The 16,119-nt window shown below is 33.8% G+C and overlaps 2 protein-coding genes across 3 annotated transcripts in view; both read right to left on the bottom strand.

Moving 5' to 3' along the window:
• LOC125662024 (uncharacterized) overlaps positions 1-16,119 on the bottom strand; it is a 62,705-nt gene that overhangs the window by 22,505 nt on the left and 24,081 nt on the right. For both annotated transcript variants that reach the window (XR_007365227.2, XM_048894199.2), the window contains exons 11-13: positions 15,629-15,769; positions 15,481-15,495; positions 13,681-13,949 (exon numbers count right to left, since the gene is read on the bottom strand). Coding sequence is in view for 1 of the 2 variants with exons in the window: in XM_048894199.2 (XP_048750156.2) it covers positions 13,681-13,949; positions 15,481-15,495; positions 15,629-15,769 (425 nt within the window). In the remaining variant the exon portion in view is untranslated. The remainder of the gene's footprint in view (positions 1-13,680; positions 13,950-15,480; positions 15,496-15,628; positions 15,770-16,119) is intronic.
• Positions 3,090-5,099, bottom strand: LOC125662031 (uncharacterized). The gene is made up of 3 exons (XM_056147288.1): positions 5,066-5,099; positions 3,781-3,930; positions 3,090-3,585 (listed from the first exon to the last, which is right to left on the bottom strand). The coding sequence occupies exons 1-3, from the start codon at positions 5,092-5,094 to the stop codon at positions 3,381-3,383; spliced, it is 384 nt and encodes a 127-aa protein (XP_056003263.1). The 5' UTR covers positions 5,095-5,099; the 3' UTR covers positions 3,090-3,380.

Here is a 16,119-nt window from a genome sequence, read left to right as displayed (position 1 = left end):
TCATGGAAACCAGTTTCTACCACAGCATTCTTTCAGCTGGCCCTGTGAAGTGCAGAACCACATGTCCTATATCCTTGCCCATTAATGACTCATTACATAGATTTTTTAAGAGTTGACCTTTGATATTCACTATAACAGCTAGCCTTTTTCAAGACACTGAGATTCTTTTTTCTACAGCATACAAGAAATGTAATAAACTGAGAAGATGTAATAGATTGATACACATAAAGAGTAATGTAAAGTGTATAAGGAACTCCTTGGCAGAAATAAATTTCAAAACATTTGTAATAGTTAACCAAGATTTTTCATTGCATTGAATTTTGTTATTCTTATATCATAATCAACTTGCTGTTAATGACAGCTATAACGGGAACCAGTGTGACTATGGCCTCATTTGAAGTGTACCAAGTGTGCCCAAAGTATGAATGAATGGTAAAATTACTTTAAACTTTATGAAGTAATACCAAGGAACAGACCCAGCTCACTAAATATGTAAATGTACAATGACTGGTCCTGTTTTATTCAACCCAGGTTCTGAGATTCCCAGGTAGGAATAAGAGGTATAAAAATAAGTTAATAATTGAATAAATAATAACAAGTAAATGATTTGATAACAAAAATATAAGGGAGCAAAATTGAGAGTGTGATAACCTATGCAAAATATATCAAAATAGATGGGAGTGAGCTTCCATATACAACCTATGAGATTCCATACAACACCTTAAAAATCATAGTGAACCTCTATGTCAGTAGACTGAAAATTTCCTAAAGCACCACCACACAGCCATAACTCATGAATTAGGTTTGCAGAGTCTAATACCCCAGTGCAGAATATTGCAATGTGAAATGTACACATGCACAGCCTTGAAATGTATTAAATATAACAATAATAAATTAATTACTTTTCTTAAAGACAACTTTCTTCTAAGGTCAAAAAGTTTATTATGATATGTTATGAAGTTCAATATTGATATACATGTACCACATTGCGAAATATCTCATTGAGTACCTTTCCCCTTGTGTCAAAAATAATATTGATAATTTTTTTTTTTTTTAAATCTAAAAAGATTAATATTTCCCATTCCATATATATACAATTCCCTTTATTACCAATATGCAATTTGCTGCAACACATTCAAGGAAGACAACTCTTGATGCTATGTTATAAAATATCCCATTTTGATGCATGAAAGAAATCAATCCTTGAAGTGGTTACTTCTTTATTAAGAAATACATTTAAGAGTAATCATCAGTCACAAATATAAAACAAAATAAATTTATCAACCCAAAATCACACTAGTGCACATAACAATGTATTCTTTTTAAATATTATACATGTATCAGTTTTTAATTAGTAAACTGCAGTATGAGTATATGTTCCACAGTGCAAAATCTTGTTCAAATATTTATAATAGTAGTGAGTTCCAAACATAGGATAGTCTCGATACAGTTTCTCTAATGCAGATTCCAGCACATCCATTTATGGGTCAAGTCCTATTTCCGTCAAAGGGCATGCAAATTTTCTGAAAAATCAATGCAATTGTAAGTAAACCCAGATCAAATGAAATTAAATGATACATGCATTTTACAGTGTAAATACTATTTCAAAGGAATAGCAAATTTCATACAAGTCAATACTAGAAAATTGAAAAAGATCAGTACCATGATACCACTTTAAGGACAATTTCTACAAATGCAAGAAATGATTTATGCCAAAACAATAAATATCATAATGTCATTAATTCAAACAATTCCCCAAGACCCGCATGACACGGCAGACATTGTTTTTTCTTTAAATATTTAATAAATGTAAAAGCTAGGTTTTTAATCAATGGTCAGTGCAGTACTTTTCATAATATAAGTTGAATTTCCTCATAGATCTAGTTTGTCATGAGAGTTTCTGCCCTTACTATTGGTATGATTGCACCAATATCCAAAAATGACAATATACAGATAAAGATTACAATATGAAATGTTAAAAGTTTTAAAGTACATGTATTATTTTGAAAACACATATACATAATTCCAGGTGCAATTATACCAATTTACATGTACATCAGGTAAGTCATGTTCCATGCATAATATTTTTATTACTACAGAAGATTTATTGTATTTGAAATGTTAATTGTTGTATTTACAGAGGAAGCAGTGTCAATACAAGGTTTCTAAGACTTATTGTCATTGGTACTGAGTATGCATGTGTTTTAGAGTTACCTAATGTATTTTGTTTACCCTGCATATTTGAATAAATTTTAAAATAAAAAGAGAAGTAATTTCCTTTTGGTAGTCCTGCAGGTTATACTGTGAAAAGCTGACTAAATGTGTAAAGGCTTTATTGACACCCCCCCCCCCAAATAATAATGTCAATATACTGAATATGTTATTAAAATTTAAAAGCTTCATACACTTTGACAACTAGTGACTTTAACTGTCCGGGCATCATCAGTTGGGAAACAGTTAAAGTCAAAAGATGCCCAATGGCCACAATGCTCACCTGATCAAATAATGATTCATGAAATTTCCAACTGATTCTACACCCACCCCATAAGAAAGTAATATGATGTATCATAGGAAATGAAGAAGACAAAATTTGATCAAAATCTTCATTTGAAATTTCTTGTAAACAAACCATATTTAGTCTCTTACCTCTACTTTTATGTCTTTATTTCAACATTATACCTTGCATGATGTGTTGTACCAAAATAATCCATCCAAAATCACCAAAAACAGTATGCAATTAGTAAGCTCCTAAACTTTGGTTTCATGGAAGAGGATAAATGAATCTAATGACACTGGCCTAAGGCTTGAATGTTAAAGCCTATATATGCCATTGTCTTGTCAGTCTAATACTGGACTGACATGATGTCAAAGCTCCAAAATCCATCTACCATTACTCAGGATCAGGATCTCCATTGCCATCTGTTCAATGAAATGTAAATATTCATGAAATATGTGATGACTGGGCCTAATACTCCATCTGGGATCATTGATATAGGGGCATATCTGAAATATTGTATACCTCAGGACCACAAAGACATGATTTTCAACATTGTTCATGTTTCATTGGAATAAAAGTTACTCAACACACTAAATCACTATTAGGAGGAGAAGAGATCACAAGATTTTGTGACAGATGGACAGAAAGTACATAAACAATATGTCTCCCCATAGAAGAGGAGAGACATAATTAAAATATTGATAACTTCGTTGAATGTTAAGTTAATGAATTTCAATAAAAATGAAAGGTGCTCAAATCATTATACATATGATATATAAAGAAAGTTTGAATCTGATGTGAACATTAGTTTTTAAGATATACTCTGGATGAATTATGTCTACTAACAGAAGGACATGGTGGTTTAAGTATATCCCTCTTGACTTTATTTTGGGGAGGGTGGTATAAAATATGAAATAATTACTTCCTGAAAACTGTTCACTGTATGTAATACAACAGAAAGAAACATACCACGTGCAGAAAATATAATTTGTTGTGGTTTTCCATTCTGGATAACTGTAATTCTTTTCCCCAGCATTGAAGGTGGAATCCTCATCCAAGATGGCTGACCCAGTCCACCCTGACCGACACTGATGTTAATTTTGTTTTTTAGATATTAGTTGTGTTTTGCAAATTTGTTCATTTTACAAAATATAAAAGAAAATCAGATTTCTATATTCTAAATAACTTTCATGTATATGGATATATATAAATCATAAAATCAGTATCATTAGATTATCGTGAACTACAGATTGGTGAACTATTAAGAATTACAAAATGCTTACGCAAACAAATTCTGTTCTTCATTGGTGGGCAGTTGTATTGGTTGTTGTTGCGGAGGGACTAATCGCAATGGTGGATATGGTGCCACAGAGCCATGAGATGTTTCAGCTGTGGCCACTTCCGCAGATGGTGGATTTGTGTGTCCCTCTTGTCTGCAATTTCCAAAGAAAATAAATAGTATATAATATATACAGGAAATCACAATGAATTAAAAAAAACTAGTTTACATTGTGGTTCTGAAAACATTACATACAGACAGCAGTGTTATGCAGATACAATTTAAAATGGTATATGAAGGTATGTTACATATATATACAGATGGCTATCTACATACATAAAATTGAAAACAAAAGAAATCTGAGTGCATTAAGAATAATTCTTAAAACTCGACAGAGATATCTCTTCCAACTGGAGAGATATCTTTGTTACACTTGGAAAGAGATATCATTTTTGGTTTAAGAGATATCTCTCATTCAAAATCTTATAAAAATATCTTTTAAAATGAAAGATATCTTATTAACTTTAAGAGAGATCTCTTTATCTTAAAGAGAGATCTCTCTAAGTGAAAGAGATCTCTCTCAAATTCAAAGAGATATCTTTCTAAGTGAAAGGGGCATCTATGGCAAGCACTTTTACTATTTATTTGAAAAATGAGATATCTCTTTGAATCAAAGAGATATCTCTTATTCTAAAGAGATATCTCTCTAAAATGAGATATCTCTTTCACTTAGAGATATATCTCTTTTACTTAGAAAGATATATCTTACTTTTAGAGATATCTCTTACACTTAGATATCTCTTTCACTTAGAGAGATACCTCATTCACTTTGAGAGATATCTATTTCACTTAATGATATATCTTATTTACTCTGAAAGATATCTCTTTTACTTTAAGAGATATCTCCTTCACTTAAAGATATATCTCTTTTACTCTGAAAGATATCTTTCTCTTTGAGAGATATCTCTCTAGCTTCAAAAGAGATATCTCTCAAAGAAAAAAAGATATCTCCCTAGCATAAAGAGATATATCTTTTCTTTAAAGAGATATATTTTTAGTTAAAGAGATATCTCTTTTGTTTAAAGAGGTATCTCTTTCAAGTAAGATATATCTCTTGAAATCAGAGAGATATCTCTCATAGTTATAGAGATATCTCTTCTTCAAATGAATCATTGCACATAAGTAACAATAAACTTCTGTCTTCTGCACATCATTTTTAAAATGACTATGAATATTTCTAACCCAAGACCTTTGAATATTCCAGATACATAAGAAGTGCTGAAGATTACCGCCATATACTGATTGTGCAGCATTCCATCCTGCATTGTCATCGTCAGTCATAATAACATTGACTTTGGTTTCAGGAGAGAGAGCCTTAACTGAAGACAAAAATAGATTCATTACTGTTTCATCCTCTCTATTTGATATACAAAATGCTACAGGATAACCTTTCCGAAATTCATCAGCTACCATAAGTGTCACAAGCTTAAAGGAATAGCTGTTTGTTTTGTGGGTGGAATCCATGCATAAAATTCTGCTTGCAAATTTCTTATACATTTCCAGTTGTTGCTTTGTCATGATGGCCAAAATGAAATCTTCTTTGTTGAGTCTTTTGGAAGGATCTTCATGTCCCTGTTGTTTAAATAATAAAACTGAATTAAATGATTCCTGACTCAAAGCCTCTACCTTTAAAGCTGTGGACAAAGCATCATTGCTGTCTTGAATAACAGTTGGATCAGCTAGTTTTCTTTTTAACCCATGGAGAGTTTTTCTGTCTATAAGATGATAATATTTTAAATCATCTAAATTATCCCTGCTATTCCTGTCACTAAAGTGTTCTCGAACTTTGTCCATGATATTTGTAATCGGAATTTTGAGCGCAAGCATATTAAGAATTTCTGACTTTAAACTATCAGGAATAGGTAAGTACTTACATTGTTCAAATGACAAGGAATGAGTATGGGATTTTACATACTTAGCTGTAACTTTCCCATCGCGTCTTTCACAGATAGATAGCCGTGCAGGACACAATCTGCTAATTTGGCAATGACCTTTTTTGTTTTTTCGTGATGTCTTGACCTGCACTCCCTTTGGTTGGTGAGATCTTACCGGTCCATTACGATGACATACTAATGAATACGTCTTTTCTCCTTTCTTGTTAACTTGGGGACGAGACCTCCGCACAAACCTTGTATTAGATGACAGTTCCTCCTTACTGCGAAAATCTGAAAACTGATCTAAATTGTCAAAACTATGATGATCTATTTTTATATCAGCATTATGTTCATTGATTGCATGTTCCAGAAGTTGGTCTACTGATTGGAACTTCATTTGACATGTAGATATCATGCATGCCTGAAGCTTATTCTTGGATTTGCTTGTATGAGAAACACACTTATCTGAATGGAATTTATTCATATGTTTCTTTAAATTAGCTCTTGATTTAAGAGATATTTTACATTTTGGGCACAGCAATGTATTGCTTCCCTCAGTCTGAATATTGATGTTGTCCTCAGACTTTACATATGAGTGCAGTGTAGATATTGCCGTAGGTGATTTCTTCATAAATTTTTCCATATCCACAGGCCTTGAAAAGTTTGTATGCAATGGCCTTGTATTACCACCATGACATTGACCTTCAATTCTTACAGAATCTGATCTGAGTAGGTCTACAGATCCTTTCTCTGTCACAGATTCATAATGACCTCCACCTGCTCGCCGCCACACAATATGGATGGTTTGTTAAGGTTGCTCACCATCAGAAAATGTATTTTCATAAGTAGTGACTGGGTTGTCAAGTGTGTCACTGCCAAACGTTACCAGTATATTTATATTCAAAGCCATTGACAAAGCTAAAATAGACTCCTGGCCTGCATAAGTATTAGGCTGACTTAACACATTAATTTGCTCCTCAGGGGTACCTCTGCCTTCAAGAAAATAATTTTGAAATAAACCTCTAAGTGTATCCACAGCCAGATTTCGGAGTTGAAGATGGTTATTTTGATGACTATAAAGGGAAACACTAATTGCCCGGAAAAGACAGTTACCATCTCCTATTGTGGGATTTCTCTGTACACCAAACGATGTAAAATACCTACTTTGTTGTTCAACTTCGAAGTCAACATTGATGCTTTCCTTTAACACTGCATTAAAATCATCAGCCTACATATAAAAAGATGAATGCCAGTAAAATAAAACAGATGCATTGTAATATATAATAGTTAAGACATGCAATAAATGGTTCGAATCATTAAAATTGCATGTGATACACAAGTTGCTATACCCACATCTCCGTTGGAAAGCAACTAAGTAAACTGCAATTATTAGAAAAAGAAGTGGGTCAATAGGCCACATTGCTCACATGAGTCAACTTGGCCTTGCTGTACGTTGTTCAGTTACTGTTATGAATGCATATATAAAATATGAGAGTCTGATCAATCAACAGTTATGAGCAAGGTTCAAGTTTCCATTACAGTTTTGAAATTTTGGTAAAACTCCAAAGTCAAGGTCACAAACATGCAGCTCATGTTAGCTAATGATATGGTTGACACATGATAATGTCTTTGAAATAACTTACCTCCTTCATGTTCAAGGAAACTTCTTCCAACACAATACTATCAAGCTGTAATTTTACAGATATTTATTTATAGAGCTTCATATAATCTTTATCGACAAAAGAAACATCCTGCAAATTTATTCTTTAGGTTTATATTTAGTAGGTATTAATTTTTATTTGGGTATCCCATCTTCTTAATAGAGGTTATTGATTTTTTCCAGAAATATCACATGTATTAAAACATTATCAACAGTAATACATGTACATTAATAAATGTTATTATTTTTAGATAATCCATAACGTAAACATTGCTTACATTAATTTCTTGTGTGACATTCGATTCTGTTGTCGTGAAGTTGTCATTTAAATGTAAAACCTCTTCACTACCAGGGATTGGAATTTGTGGCCTATTTTCCTGTGAATAGGAATACATCATTAATTTAATAATATTCAAGAATGATGGTGGTTAAATTGAATTCAAATAGTGTCTGTCAATATCAATGATATAATTCTAACATTACTGAAATCCCTTCCAAGTAATTATAATTACACTTACTGAAAAAATAAAGTAGTCATGATCTATCCCTGAATACATACTGCAACTCGGCATGGCCAAGCTCAGTATGTACACCTGAAAAATAAAACAAAACATACAGCTCCCAATATTTAATCCCATATAAGTGCATTATCATTATTAGCACTCGTTATCTACAATTATTTATTCATTTTTACATTTGTTACATAGATCGAATCATGTTTACATTCCTTTATACCCCAGGGTTTTATCCAGCATTTAGATGTTACTACCCATTTTATATTTATGGGGAATTTTTGAGAATGCAGTCATGATCTTCCATAGGATGGGGGACATCCATGGAATATAATATCCACAGATTATTACAGCCATATAAATTGATTGATTGTACTCATTTTATCTAAATTGTAAGAGTCTGACAATTACAGAAAATGACTTATAATATATAAAAATGATTTTTGTTGAAAATTCTCATACAATTATGTGAAGTTTTTATAAATGAAGGGGATTTTTTATCCGTGGAAGGGGAAATATCCATTTGTTGCCAAAGGGGAAAGGTACCTTTTACATGTAGTAAAAATAATCTAGATAAATTCCTGCACCCTGTCTGATAGAATATACAGAATATGATAGGATATAATAAATAATACAATAAATATATATAATTATATATACAACATATATTCAGTCACGCCTTGTTTGGTAAACTTTGCCAGCCATATTTTTTGGTCCTGAAAAAAGTAGAGACCTTTTTTTTATTATATACACTGTAGTATAGCTTTCAAAGTTTAATATGAAACAAGCACCTGTGAATAGAGTATCATAGAAGAGAGAGAGAGAGAGAGAGAGAGAGAGAGAGAGAGAGAGAGAGAGAGAGAGAGAGAGAGAGAGAGAGAGAGAGAGCATTACATATATATTACAGAATAGAATCAAATCGAGGTAGATTTTATTCCATATTACATTATTATATATTTTTTTCAACATACATGTATCTAATTCAACGGCGCATCCCTCCCACTTCCAACATAACACTACCCTACCCACCCCCTTCTGTATGTCTAACTACGTTGTACATGTCAAATGAATAAATATTATGTTGCTAAATAGTTTGGGGTTGGACAAGAAGGAGTAACACATACACTGCCCTGATTTATAGATTATAGAAAGCTTACTGGTATACTTACAAGGACCTTGAAAATAAGAGTGCAGCTCATCGCCATATTCATGTTTTGTAGCATTGACAATAACCCGATGACGTCATGAGTCAAACCCAAATATAACGATAATTTCAGTATAATGGGGTTGTGATACAAGTAAGAGATTAAATTTCGTATATTTTATTCTTTAAAGTAAATACAAATCTTTTTGATATAAAATTATGGAAGAAAAAATTCTTTTCATTCATCTGCTCCGTTTCGTTTGTTTTTGCCGCCATTGTGCACTTAGCATTCCGGATAAATGCTATTTACGGATACGTTTCTTTCATTTTCTCCACTTCCGCGCGAGATCATGGGTTGTTTTCATCTGCCCGTGTAGCACATTCAATTTTAACCACGGATTACTTGTTTACCTGATCATTAAAACATTGTTGTGACGTTAGTTCTTTGTGTAGCCAGTACTTTATTTTTCATACTGTACTGAACATAGTCCAGTATTATTAAGAGCAGGCCAATATTATGAGAAGTACTGTTTTAGACAGAACAATATTTTAAGTAAGATACAAGAATCCGATGGTCTATTATGTCAGATACGGGACTGATCACTCGCCGCTGCGCGGATCGTGCCAGTCCCGTATCTGACATGATAGACCATCGGAGTCTTGTATCTCTTACAGATATAGGGTTCACGGCTGTGTGACCGTCAACGTTCGTTACCTCTACTTGTTCAAGTCTACATCCTTAACACTCGATATACTTTGAAAAAAAAAGAAATAAAAGGGAGAATAACCCAAACTATCTTACTTTGGATTGCAAAGAAAGTTTTTAATGTAGTAAATAACGGTAAATCAACGCTGTTAAAAAGGGGAAAGGGGACTTTAGTTCCTGTACTAACAAACTTGCATAAGATGTATAAATATATCTATATTCTCAAAAGAATCATCAGCATCTAGGCTGGCTGATTTTTGCTCAAATATGAAATTAGCTCAAACATTTTGCCAAAGCATTGTTGTATTTACTCGACGTGTTATCAAAACGACACAATTTACATTTATTTTTGACAAGGGAAAGTAGGTATTTTTGTTGAGTAGAAAAAAAATGAATCATCACATGTTAATTTGTTTGAAGCAATAACTAACATTTTCTTGTCATCTTTACGACAAATAAAATCTTGCATAATAGTCATTATGAAATAATCATATGCAATTCAAATAATTTCTAATCAGTTTGTCGAAATTTTGGAAAGTACAGGCCCTCCATAAATACTAATTCGTTATAACGAGATACTTAACTCGTTATAACGAGATAACTAACTCGTTATAACGAAATAACTAACTCGTTATAACGAGATAATTAATTCGTTATAACGAGATACTAACTCGTTATAACGAGATAATTAACTCGTTATAACGAGATAATTAACTCGTTATTACGAGATACTAACTCGTCATAACGAGATACTTAACTCATTATAACGAGATATTAACTCGTTATAACGAGATATCTAACTCGTTATAACGAGATATCTAACTCGTTATAACGAGATAATTAACTGGTTATAACGAGATATTAAATCGTTATTACGAGATACTAACTCGTTATTACGAGTTAATTTTTTTTTTACTTTTTCAAATATGAGACTATCCGGCTTTCGTACGTAAGAACGTGATAAATTAAGAAAACTATATTTCCTTCACTTTGCTATACCGGAAATGTAAACAAGAAGTATAAATACCAGAGTCGGACAAGAAAAGTTTTCGGAAATCGCAAGTTTCGCAAAATAAATTTAAAAAATTCGGGGCGGGCCTATTTTTTTAGGGGCGAGTGGGGATGATAATTTATCAATTAAGTTGAATTGGTCTCATGATTTTAAACATATCAGATATCCATTTGAAACAACAGCAAAAAAAAACAACAACAAAAACGAACAGGAAACATACGATCACCTTAGTCGCCCTGCACATGCTGTTGTTCAGATGTGATATTTGATTTTTAATCGATTTTCTTTCTTTCAATGAAAGGTGAAGATAATGAACAGTGATCAGATAACAAACAGTGATCAATCTCATAACTCCTATAAGTAATACAAAATAGATAGTTGGGCAAACACGGACCCCTGGACACACCAGAGGTGGGATCTTGTGTCTTGACCTTGATTCCCATGAAAATGTTGACACATATTTTCAAAGGTTAAATTCTAAAGTTTAAAAACTTTGATACAAAAGAAAAAGTATTCGTGCAAGGAATGTGCATATGATATACGAGAGACATATCACTCACTATTGAAAAGTTATGAGGAAGTTTGAATTATCTGATAAAAAATACAAAACAATTTGTCTCGAATAGGCTATAGGCTTCCATAACCCTAACCCGGGGAGTGGGTAATTAGTATGAATCCAAATAATGTGGAAACAATTGCATTTCGATATAATTTAGTGTGATCCTAATACTTTTGAAATTAATTTGATCATATTTGAATTGTGCAGGCACGTAGGTGTTAAAGGGGAGTCAACATTCTCGTTTAAAATCAGCATTTCGTGAATTTTATGGACGTTAAACCGATCTAGTTTGCCATAACAACCTATCATTAGGTCAAATGCTGTCAGACGTATTACATACTTATTCTTAGGTCGTAAACTTTACACGCTAATATTTACGGTGCACTGCACGGTTTACCTGATCTATGTCTCACGGTGGGTGTGACCCGTCGACAAGGGATACTCACTCCTCCTAGTTCCACATCTTAATTGTGTATTCCGTATGTGAGTTATGAGATATATCACCGTTTCTTATCTTCGCCTTTTCATTTAAAATAATCCCCTGTATATTTCACCATAAATCTTCGATGCTCTATCGAAGCCTCAACCTCCAGCCCTTTGTTTGAATAAACTAGAATGATTTTAACAAGTCTTAAAAAGTTTATCCATATATCGAACATTGAAAATGATCACCTATTGTAGCTCCACTCCACCACTGGATGTTAACAAACCTGTATCAACTCTATCAGGAAGCTTTAATGTAAATTTCAACTTTTCTGGCCCAGTGGTTCTTGATAAGAAGAGTTGTAAATGACTTGACACTCGGTTTTGCTTTCATTATATTTCCCTTGAAAGAGCATTACCTTTTATTTGAACAAACTTTAATACCTTTCCCCCAAGCATAGTTTATATCAAATTTATTTTGATTGAATTTTATCCAGTGATTCTGGAGAAGATGGTGTATTACACAATGGGAACATTTTACATACAGATAAACAGACAGACGAAGGAATACACAGACGACACACAGGTGATCAGGAAATCCAAGATGTGTTAAAACTGAAGAGGCCCATGGGCCACATCGCTCACCTAAGTCACCTTGGCCCATATCTGAAGACTTTCCATATATATTTGCATGTAAAACTTAGTCCCTATTATGGCCCCAACCTACTACCCCTGGAGGCCATGTTTTTGCAACCTTGAATCTACACTATGTCAGAAAGCTTTCATGTAAATGTCAACTTCTTTGGGCTAATGGTTCTTGAGAAGAAAATTTTCAAAGATTTTCCCTATATATTTGTATGAAAAACGTTGATTCCCCCTTGTGACGCCATCTTACACCCGGAGGCCATGATTTGAACAAACTTAAATTTGCACTATGTCAGAAAGCATTCATGTCAATGTCAGTTTTTCTATCTCGGTGGTTCTTAAGGAGCTTTTTAAAACATTTCCCTTTATATTTGTATATAAAACTTTGATCCCCTGTTGTGGCCCCATCCTACCCCCGGGGGTCATGGCTTGAACAAACTTGAATCTGTACTACGTCAGAAAGCTTTCATGTAAATATTAGCGTTTCTGCCTCAGTGATTCTTAAGAAGATTTAAAAGAAAAAATTTCCTATATATTTGTATGTAAAACTTTGATCCCCTATTGTGGCCCCATCCTACTCCGGGGGGACCATGGTTTGAACAAACTTAAATTTGCACTATGTTAGGAAGCTTTCATGTAAATATCAGCTTTTCTGGCTCAGTGGTTTGTGAGAAGAAGATTTTTAAAGATGTTCCCTATATATTGATATGCAATACTTTGATCCCCCTTGTGGCCCCATCCTACCCCGAGGCCATGATTTGAACAAACTTGAATCTACATTGTCAGAAAGCTGTCATGTAAATATCAGCTTTTCTGCCTCAGTAGTTCTTAATATTTTTAAAGATTTTCCCTATATATCTGTATGTAAAACTTTGATCCTCTATTGTGGCCCCATCATACCCCCAGGGACCATAGTTTGTACAAACTTAAATTTGCACTATGTTAGGAGGCTTTCATGTAAATATCAGCTTTTCTGGCTCGGTGGTTTCTTTGTAAATACGATTTTTAAATGACCCCACCCTATTTTTGCATTTTTGTGATTATCTCCCCTTTGAAAGGGACATGGCCCTTCATTTGAACAAACTTGAAAGTCCTTCACCCAAGGATGCTTTTGGCCAAGTTTGGTTGAAATTAGCACTGTGGTTCTGGAGAATAAGTTGAAAATGTAAACGTTTACAGACAGACGACGGACAAAGCTCATTTGAGCTTTCAGCTCAGGTGAGCTAAAACAAAGCGTACACGTTTGCTGAATGTTAATATTGCATGACGTAATAAAAAGTACGATACATTTAAAGGCATAACACTTTACATTTGATCCCATTTTCTTTCGAGCTGTCAGGAAGTCATGCGCCGTTATCACAGCAGTGTAGTTGCTGGACGAGTCCACAGTCTGATTAAATACTTCCAGTCCATCAATGAACCAAGTGACGTCATATAACAAATCTTCGTCGGACTTCACGCTGAAGTTGCATACAAGGGTAACAGCAGGATCGTATCTGACCACAAACCCGACATCCTCTTCTCTCCATGTTATATTATGATAGTTTACGGACACATCCGGTGGCACCCAGTCAACGCCTGAGACCCACAAAGAAACCAGAACACATACATGACCATAAAACGTTCACATAATAGAGATTCAACTTACTACCGTTTTATTCTGAATGTATTCACTGCAGTCTCGTGATTTGGCCGTTTTATTTGTCGGCGATACTTCAAACGTGTACATATTCAAGTATTTATAGTATGATTTCTAAAACGTTAAATAAAAATCTGGAAAACTGTTTGACGTACTTCTATTCCTAAAGTAGGTCATAGTGCACCAATCCTGTTGAAATGCTATTTTCACTGGTATTCCTACGCGAGAAAGCCTTTCAATATATATCTGGGCAGTATCTGTATCCGTGACGAAAAAAGAAATACCTGGAAAACTGTTTGACTTATTTTTAGCCCAAAAGTAGGTAAATAATGGACCAATCCAGCTGAACTGCTATTCCTCTGAGAGGAAACCTTTGACTAAAAAGCAGGGCAATATATGTATCCGTAAGGAAAAAAGTGGAAAACTGTTTGAACTATTCTTAGCTCAAAAGTATGTCAAGGACGGATTCATCCAGCTGAAATACAGACTAAACCAGTATTCCAGCAAGAGGAAACCTGCGACTAAATTTCAAGGAAACATCTGTATCCGTTATGAAAAAAGCCTGGAAAACTTTCACGTATTTTTAGCCCAACAGTGGGTCAATGATGGGTCAATCCAGATGAAATGCAACCTGAACTTGTATTCCTCCAAGAGGAAGCCAGTGACTGAATTTCAGAGCAATATATGTACTTATAAAAAAAGCTCGGAAAACTATTTGACCTACATTTAACCCTATAAAAAGGCTCGGAAAACTATTTGACCTACATTTAACCCTAATGTAGGTCATGGATGGATGGACCAATCCAGCTTAAATGCAAACTGAATTTGTATTCCTCTTTGAGGAATTTTATGAGTAAATGTCAAGGCAATATCTGTATCTGTAACGAAAAAAGTTTGACTTACTTATAGCCCTAAAGTAGATCAAGGACGGACCAATTCAGCTGAAATGAAAACCCACTCTTACATTTTCTGAGGGAAAATTGTGACTAAATTTCAATGTCGTACATGCGTCTGTTACTGAAAAAAAATTAAAACACTTTACCTCGAACGGACGGACAGCCAAGCAGACGCACGGAGAGCGCCGAAACATAATACGTCCCAAATGACGGGCGTATAAAAAAAATCAGCTGACAAAGGATGGGATTTCCAACAGACGATTAATAGACCTGATCACCAAAGTATACATAGAGATGGTCAATGTGGATACCCAGTATCTTTTAATATCACTTCAGGGTACTAGTCATATAAAATCCGCTTTGGGAAATATTGTTTGAGTTCTGTTACATCTAAAGTGTCATGGAAATCTATCATGTCTTCGGATTTTTTATGTTTAGTATTACGTAGCAAAAACTGGAAATAATGCTTAAACATATCAAAAGGCGTGTAGTAAAACCCGTATCCCTTAGTAACTCGAAACTCTGCCATTAAAAAAATGGTTTCATCTTAAAAGTGGACATCATTTATACTCACAGTATTCCGTGTCTACTGTAAGAAAAAGTCAACAAAATCTTTACTCATCGAAATCAACGAAATACAAAACGCAAACGTTACGTATCGATAGAAAATGAATGAAGTGCAAAATAACTGTTAGATTCATATATCTTTTAAAACAACGTACACGAATCGCAAGTATCATTTATCCATCCTATGGCGCATCCTTCAAGACAGGTTCCGTTCACGTGATCACATAAGTGGGGTGTTAAACAGTGACTACTGCATCTCATTGCACATTTCTCTCCATACCAGCCACTGCTACACGCTAAATTAAGAAACAATCATTAAACGGGTATGGTTTATCTAAGCTATATGTCTTATACAAAAGAGTTGATTAGTTAGATACAGTAAAACTCGAATATAACGAACACGAATATAGCGAAATTACGGCTATAGCGAAGTGAAATCAATTTCCCCGGCAAATTCTTTATCTATTCTATATAAAAGTATGCGTCTATAACGAACATGGATATAACGAATTTATGGATACAACGAAGTAAATTCATATTCCCCTTGAATTAAAAATGAACGTATAAATCACGTTTTATAACGAATTTGGTTTTTTAATTTTTTTTCCTCCATTTTAAACTCCTTGTGATGTTTAACAATCGCTTT

Source organism: Ostrea edulis, chromosome 8 (genome assembly GCF_947568905.1).
Source record: "Ostrea edulis chromosome 8, xbOstEdul1.1, whole genome shotgun sequence".
NCBI classification, from domain to species: Eukaryota; Metazoa; Mollusca; class Bivalvia; order Ostreida; family Ostreidae; genus Ostrea; species Ostrea edulis.
The sequence above is the reverse complement of the archived record's forward strand: the minus strand, read 5'-3'. Positions and strand labels throughout refer to the sequence as shown.

Bases quoted from the DNA above. Each gene is read 5' to 3' on its own strand.
- LOC125662031 (XM_056147288.1), bottom strand. From the start codon at position 5,094: ATGGAATGCTGCACAATCAGTATATGGCG. The intron at 3,931-5,065 runs GTAATCTTCAGC...TGGAAATTGCAG, and splicing joins TGCACAATCAGTATATGGCG to ACAAGAGGGACACACAAATC. The intron at 3,586-3,780 runs GTAAGCATTTTG...AATTAACATCAG, and splicing joins GAAGAACAGAATTTGTTTGC to TGTCGGTCAGGGTGGACTGG.